The sequence below is a fragment of the Pteropus vampyrus genome, unplaced genomic scaffold, assembly GCF_000151845.1.
Source record: "Pteropus vampyrus isolate Shadow unplaced genomic scaffold, Pvam_2.0 Scaffold65, whole genome shotgun sequence".
NCBI classification, from domain to species: domain Eukaryota; kingdom Metazoa; phylum Chordata; class Mammalia; order Chiroptera; family Pteropodidae; genus Pteropus; species Pteropus vampyrus.
This window is the reverse complement of record NW_011888846.1, coordinates 2,492,184-2,500,065: the sequence shown is the minus strand read 5'-3', so window position 1 is coordinate 2,500,065 and position 7,882 is coordinate 2,492,184. Positions and strand designations below refer to the sequence as shown.

Below are 7,882 nucleotides of genomic sequence, written 5' to 3'. Positions count from 1 at the left end.
GCTATTGGTTCTCTTTGTTTTGTTTTCTTCCTTCCTTCCTAAACTGCTTCTGGCCTTAGAGCTTTGGCCCAGTCTGATCAGTGCAATAGTTTATGCAAAAAATCCTCATGGTTGACTCCTCCTTGTCATTCAGTTTTAAGCCCAAATGTTATTTGTCCAAGAAGGACTTCCTTGACCAGCCGATTTAAAGTGCGCCCTTCCACTTAAGTCATTCGTTGTCATTCTGTTTCATCTTCATAACACTATCTGGTATTATCTTAATTATTTGTTCCCATACAAAAGTGTAAGGTCCTGAGATCAGGGACATTGTTTTGTGTACCACTGTATCTCTAGTGCCTAGATCAGTGCTTGGTGCGTGGTAGGTACTCAGTCATGTTTTTAACTAAATGAATGTATCTCACTTTATTTCTATATTTTTTTTATGGTTTCAGAAATGGTTAATGCATTTGGTAATGCAGAGTAACAACAGAGTAGTTTGGTGCTAACTCCCGTAGATAAAATAAAGAAGGAGGCAGAAAAGCATAAATCTACCCTTAGAAGTCAAACTACAGTAGGTAAGATGATGAGTTTTTCAGCCTCTTCCTGAGGTCACTCCCCAGTATACAGCCTCAATGGTTTGAAGAGTTAGCAAAAATTGTTTGGGACTGGCAGAACAGCTTGAAGTTAGGGGAAAATGCTTGAAGAGCGAGCCACAGAATGGTTGACTTCCAGAACGAGTGAGAAATCACTGGCTTACCTACTCTTTCTTTTTCTCACCTTGCATGCCTTATTTTGAAGAGCTTTTTGAAATCATTGTACTAATAGACACTGTTATTTCAGTGATTACTCTAGGAAATATATATGTGTATAACAATGTAAGGACATTAGAACATTTTAATGTCTTTAACCTCTTCCGATCTACTTTTGTTGTGTAATTAATGTTAATGGTTTTTAACCCCTCAGGACATTGACTGGAAAAAGTAATAATATCCATTTAGATTTAGTTACATATTTCTGTTTCTTAGCTCTTTATTCTTACTACCAAACTCTTCATCTGGGAACATTTTCCATCTATTTGAATTGTATCCTTTAAGATTTCATTTTATGAGGGTTTGCTGATGGCAAATTTAGTTATGTTTACCTGAAAATATTACTTTGCACCTATTCTTGAAAGATGAATTCAGTAGGTACAGAATTCGAGATCAGTAGTTAATATTTTTAGCACCTTGAGGATATCATTACACTGGTTTCTGGTTTCCCTATCATATTTGAGAAGTCAGCTGTCAGTCTAATGGACGTTCCTTTGTAGGCAATGTCCTTTTTGTAGCTGTTTTTAATATTTCTTATTTGTTGCTTGTGTTCTTCAGTTTTAGTATATTTATGTGTGGCTTTATTCTTATTTATTCTACCTTGTGGTTCATTGGACTTCTTTTTATCTGTGCCTTGTTACTCTTCATTAAATCTGGCAAATTCCCAGCCATTATCTCTTCAAGTATTGTCTTTTCCCCATATTCATATATAGAGAGATAGATATAGATATAAATAGCCCCTCTGTGCCTGCCTCTCTTTTTTCTTGGACTGTAGCTCAAGTATGTTAAACTTTCTCAATTTATCTTCCATATCTTTTAACCTCTTTTCTGTTATTCTACATATTTCTATCTTTCCATGCTGCATTCTGTTCATTTTTTCAATTTATCTTCCTGTTTACCGATTTACTCTTTAATTTTACCAATGTGCTGTTGAATCAATCTATTAATTTTTAATTTTGATTATTGTATTTTTACTTTCTAAAAGTTCTCTGTAATTCTACTAGATCAGTTGTTATAAACTGCTAGTCTCCGTAGAAGCTTTCAAATTAATCCGTTTGTTTGTTTGTTTGTTTGTTTTTACTTTAAGCTGAGTAAATTTAGTTTTATAATTTGTCTAGAATTTCAAATGTCTAAAGTTTTTGAGGGTTTGTTTGTTATGTTGTTTTTCCTTGTTCTTATGATTTGTTGTTCCTTTGTATTTTTTTTTATCTTTGTCTATCTATATACTGCTCATTGTCTTTGAAAAATTATTTGTAAAAATAGATGAATAATATAGGCTGAGATTGCCTACCTCCAGGGAGATTTCCATTCACTTTGCCAGTTGCCTAGGAATACTACCAGGCCAGAACCTTGTGACTTTCAACGAACAACTTGAGGATTTATGTACCACCCAAGTGGTGCAAAAATGGAGCTGCAAGTCCACATGAAAGCTAGTTTCTTTCTTTTCCCCCTTGTCCTGAATGTGTACCCCTACAAGGACTGGGCATAATGAAAGAGAGTTCTCCACTCTACTCCCTACCATGGGCAGACACTGGTTTTGATTTCTGTTCCCTTTGACCAAAGTTCAAAGTTGCCTGGATTAACAGATACCCTTAAGGCAAAAATTGTTCCCACTTTCCCTTTAATTTTGGCTTGATAATTAATTATACTTTTATCAGTTCTTTGATGCTTTTTGGATACATTTTGAAAATATTTTATCCAGAATTTTAATTATTTATGTGAGAGGGTTCCAGTAATCTAACTCAACCTTTTCTTCTCTTTTTCTTTTCCTTTTTCAATTAGAGTTGACATTCAATATGATTTTATATTAGTTTCAAGCGTATGACATAGTGGTTAGACATTTGTATAATTTATGAAGTGATCCCTCCAATTAGTCTAGTGCCCACCCGGCGTACGATATCGTTGACTGTATTCTCTCTGCTGTACGTCACATCCCTGTGATTATTTTATAACTACCAATTCGTACTTCTTAATCCCTTGACCTTTTCCACCCAGCCCCCAACCCTCCTAACCATTTCTGGAAATTAAAGTTTTCACTACTTAAATAATACATTTTTTCAGTAATCACATTTTTCATCATTTTCCCTTTATTTTGACTTTTTCATCCCCAAATCATAAATATCCTCCTATGTGTTGTTATAGTATTTTTATGGTTTTATTTTTCTGCTGAAATCTCTAGTTCATTATGAATTTATTTTTGGTTTTGGTTACTGAATTTCATGTTTGAATTTATCATCTGAATCTATATCTTGATTATGTTTCAGGAATATTGGACATCAAGAGCTATTTTGCAGTTCCAGAAGTTGTGTGGTTTGAAGCCATTAGTGGGGGTGGTAGATGAATACGTAGATGGAATCCTTAACATTTTTCTGTGTGATACATCCTCAAATGAAGACATCTATTTCCATCATGTCTTGAGAACAGAGGGCCATGCTATTGTATGCCGAGAAAATGTCCCTTCTAAGGTGAGCAGTCTGGATGTATTTTATAATGTATTTTATTTTATCTCGACACTTCGGGGTATAAGAGAATTTAAAACAGAAGGTTATTCAATTTATTCTTTAATCTTTGAGACATCTGTGAGATTCCTGTCTTCTTAATGCAGAATACTGTCTTAATTTTCAGATGACCACAGAAAAAATACATTTGGCTTATTGTCCTTTAGAATGTGAATGCTTTTATTTTAAACAATCGAAGAATTACCCCAAAGTATTTAATTCTCTCAGGTGTTCTTAGAAAAGAACAACACTCTCAATCTCTTATTTTGTAATTATTGACAGCGATGTCTACATCGCCATTAACATTGAGGTTAATAATTTTTGTGACTAGGAAAAACTTATAATATGGAAATTTTAACTATTAAAATTTAAAAGATAATACATTTCCACAACATTTGAAAATTATGAACTGCTTTTTCATTTTTTTCTGAGTAATTAAACCCTTTCTTCTCCTTTTTTTAATCCTAGGGTTTTGGAGAACTCAATCCTATAGCTTTATACACTAAGTCCAGTGCAGGGCCAGAGGATGTCATCCTGTCAGAACTGGGTTATCCTTCCCAGCAGCATTACTTCAACGAAGACCGAGAGATAAGTCCACAGTTAAAAGAGAGCGATTTATATTCTCTGGTAAGAGGTGTTTGCAAATATTATGATTCTTTTTATTATTGTTAACATTTTACGACTACTTACTATGTGCTAAACATTATAAATAGCACTTTAAGTATGATGTTTTATTTGATCTTCATAAAATCCCTGTGACATAGTTACGATAATTATCCTTATTTTATAGATGGGGAAACTGAGGCTTTCCAAACCTAGGAAACTTGGGAAGCTTTACACAGTGACCTGAGCAGTTACCGTGTCTCATCATTGGCTGGTTTATGCCTTTGTGTCAGTCATGTTTCCTCTCGTACAAACTCTCCCAGGCACTAAGTGCCATCGCCGCCTCGGTGCAGCTGTGGCTTCCCTCCCACTCATCTGAAAGCCAGTCTTCCCCCGACACTGCTCAGATTCTTCGAGTGTTCTCATTTTTTCCTTTCTCTATAAACCTTTTGGCAACTCCCACCCACAGTAGTAAAATAACAACAACAACAACAACAACAACTATTAGTATTATTATTATTCCAGTGGTTATAGTAAAAATAAGAATATAATAACAATAGTAGCAACATTTACTGAACCCGTGCTGTGTGGCAGGCACTGTTGTAAGCACTCACCTATACTAACTCATTTGTCTTCACAACCACTTTCCCAGGTTGGAACTGTCATACTTACACTTTAGATATAAGTAGAGTGTTGTATGTGGTTTGATGATACAAAAAACAGTCATTACAGTCTTTGCCTTCATGGAGGATACACGTGAGTGGAAAAACTGTTATTCATTATCTTCCACTCAGTGGTTCTTGTCTTGAACCACTACCACTTTTTTTCAACGGACACCCCACCCACCCACCCCTCTCCTCCCCCGCCCGGGCCCGCAGCCTCTTATGCACCTAGTTCCCTGTAACTCCTACTCCTTTTTGAAACATCCTTACAGTTAGTGTTATCTCCTTCATTATATCTTCTTAGACATCCTTCCCTTCTGATCATATTTTGGTCCTATCTCTGTGAGAGCTCTATCTACATTGGCGGTTGTCCTGTGATTATCCGATTGTGTGTCTTCCTGCTATATTTGAGTTGCTTTAGAGCAGAGACCTGTTGCTCTAAATCCACAGAGCTACCCTTTACACATTTCATAATGTATGCTCCATGAATGTTTGTTGGTCTGAACTGGTTTAGCAGGATGAGACGACCCAGGATAATGGATAGAGTTAGAAAATAATGTAGCATTTGTATGAACCACAGGGAAAAATTCCCCCCAGAGTATAGGCATGTAGATTTTGGAAACAGCATTAGTGTAAGAAATCAACTAATTTAACTTTCATATCTACTAGCAAGATATTAATGATGAAAAGACTTTCACTCACCTTAAATCTGAGTCAGAGGAGCCATTAAACGATTCCGAATTTAGCTCTTTGAAAACCCAAGATAAGAGCTGCGAAGATCCAAAGTGGTTCATCCCAGAGCCAAAGGATCTGAAGGAAGAAAATGAGGTAGGAGAAGGAAAGATCGTGTTTTGAAAATGCGATTAATGTAATATCCATCAGTGAAGGGAACTGTAAATTAAAGCTTTTCTTTGTCTTCTGATACATTCAAGGATGCGATCCCCACTGGAATGCCGTGCCTGGAGTCAGTGACCATAGGTGATGATATTTGGGATGAGAACTGGTTACCTTCGCAAGCTAAAATGGGAAAAGGAGGTGATGCTGCCTCCCACTTATTTACCTCCAACCTTGGTGGAAGGAAGCCATACCTGTCATGTGAAGAAATGCCAGAGAAGGTTAGATCCTTGAGAAAAAAGAAAGCAAATCACTACCGAAAAAAGGAACTGTAAACTTAATTGTCCACACCTCAGGAAAGCTATACGTTTTGGAATTCAAAGTGATTTATCAGAAGAGAATTCAGAAGAATGCATTTTTTCTTCCAAAGGTAGTAGTGGTAGGAAGAGGGATAGGATGAAGCAGTGAAGAATAAATCATGGACTCACCGTGCCTATCTGCCCTTTCAATCATGATTTTTTTTCATCATTGGCACCAAGTCGCCGCCTTAGTATCTATAAATAAACTGTTTTCCCTGATTTTGTTTTTGTCGCATTAGTCTTGTAATAGTTAACCTCTGGATCTCTGCAATGAGAATATTTGCTAATATTGCTTCTAACTATATATTTAAATTTTAGTTTATTTCCACCTGGTTATGAAAAAGAAGAAATTTCTGCGGTTAAGTTGCTCCTTATAATTTATGCCATTTAAAAACTAGATGCTCATGAAAAATCACGTAGCCTGAAAACAGTATTAAAGAAAATACCGCAGATAAGTTGTATTTGTTTTTAGGAGATCTGTACATTCAAAGGAATTCGAGATAATGGGTGTGCACCAATAATGCAGGGAGACACACTGAGATAGAAAGTTAATACAAACCTTTTCTGGTTTAACATACATCGCCTCCTTGCTTTCACCTTGCCCATGTTATCCTCTGTTTGGCTCATGTGGCACTATATCTCAGTTTATTGTTGCAATTTTTTCCTCCATAGGATTGGTGTTTTTCTACACCCAAAGATATATGGGATGATTCATGGCAGCCTTCAGGCCTTGTGAATGGAGTGAAAGAAATTCAAAAACCAGAAGGTCCAGGTGCTCAGGAAAAAAATACTGGGACAACTGGGATTCAAAAGGTAAATGTCTAATGAATGTTCTTTTCACAGGTTTGCATGAGGGAGTGCTTTCATTTTTAGAGAGTAAAATTCTCGTTAATGATCCTTCCCTTAGCATCTGACAGAATACATGTTATTAAAATGTATGTTGATTTTAAAATTAATTTCCGTGAACTTAATATAGTTCTCCATCTCTTCAGAAGAAAATCTTGAGCCTAAAATTAAAAGATTGATTAAATATCTATGGCAGGGATAGAGAAACAGGTATTTCTGTGTAACAGCTATAAATTTTAAGCTCTGTATCTGTCCTGTTGTCTAGGCCAGTTTTCTTCTTTTATGTTGCTTTGGCAGAAAGCGCTAACCAGGGAACAAAATCCATTTGTTTCTTGTTTCTCAATTATATTATGAGTATCCTGAAAACAGCAGGACAATTTGAGTGACTCATGAAATTCGACTACCAGACTTCTGTACTTTTGTGTGTTAAAATTTGGCACTCCGTTCACTTAGCCCAGATTCAGTCTCTGGGATGTTCATCTGTTTCTCTCCTTAATATTCCATTTGACGCTTCTGAGGAGCCTTCCTTTCACTCTGTGTTTTCCTAGCATGTTGTTCACACTGCGGATTGCAGGTAATGCCTCTCTTCGTGGCCAGGTGCAGCACACACACTGGTTCCCTAACCGTGAGCTCCTTAGGGACAGGGATCATATCTCACTGGGAGGTGGGGCGGTCGAGCACAGAGAACACAGACTGGACTGCGCTTAAATCTCTGCCTTGTCATTTATTGATTGACATTAGGGAAACTTACTCCCTCTCTCTGTAAAAAGCATTATACTAAGTGAAAAAAGCTATGATGAAGACATAACACCTAGAACAGTCATTCTGACGTTTAAATGAAGAAATGTGCAAATAATCCAGCACCATGCCCGACTGAGTGCTCAGGGAATGTTGTCGCATTTTCTGCATCTTCCTTGGCTGTGCATGGCGACAGATGGTACCCTGTTTGCTCATAATGTGTGTTCAATTAATGTTTTTTTTTTAAATTGAATCTATGGTTATTAAGTTAGAGAAGGACTTATTTTTCTAGAGAATATCTAGGTTCTTAAAAACGAGGACTTTTTCATAATAGGAAAACTATCTTTTGTTTATAATTAAGGAAACAACAAGCTTAATTCTTTCTGTGATGCTACAGTTACTTGTCATGCTTTTGCCTCATTTTTCCCATTCCGCAGCAACCAGACTTACAGAGTTCTTTGGACTCTTCCACGTTGCCCAAACTGGAGGAGCTCTACGTCTCTCTCGTGCAGGCGCAGCAGTCCGCAGAAGGGAGCCCGTTTGAGCCTGCCGAC

General features: G+C 36.7%; 1 protein-coding gene across 1 annotated transcript in view; it reads left to right on the top strand.

Moving 5' to 3' along the window:
• Positions 1-7,882, top strand: part of TDRD5 (tudor domain containing 5) — a 46,066-nt gene that overhangs the window by 29,798 nt on the left and 8,386 nt on the right. The window contains exons 11-16 of the mRNA XM_011361276.1: positions 3,053-3,253; positions 3,755-3,913; positions 5,221-5,379; positions 5,484-5,666; positions 6,417-6,557; positions 7,766-7,862. Coding sequence (XP_011359578.1) covers positions 3,053-3,253; positions 3,755-3,913; positions 5,221-5,379; positions 5,484-5,666; positions 6,417-6,557; positions 7,766-7,862 — 940 coding nt within the window. The remainder of the gene's footprint in view (positions 1-3,052; positions 3,254-3,754; positions 3,914-5,220; positions 5,380-5,483; positions 5,667-6,416; positions 6,558-7,765; positions 7,863-7,882) is intronic.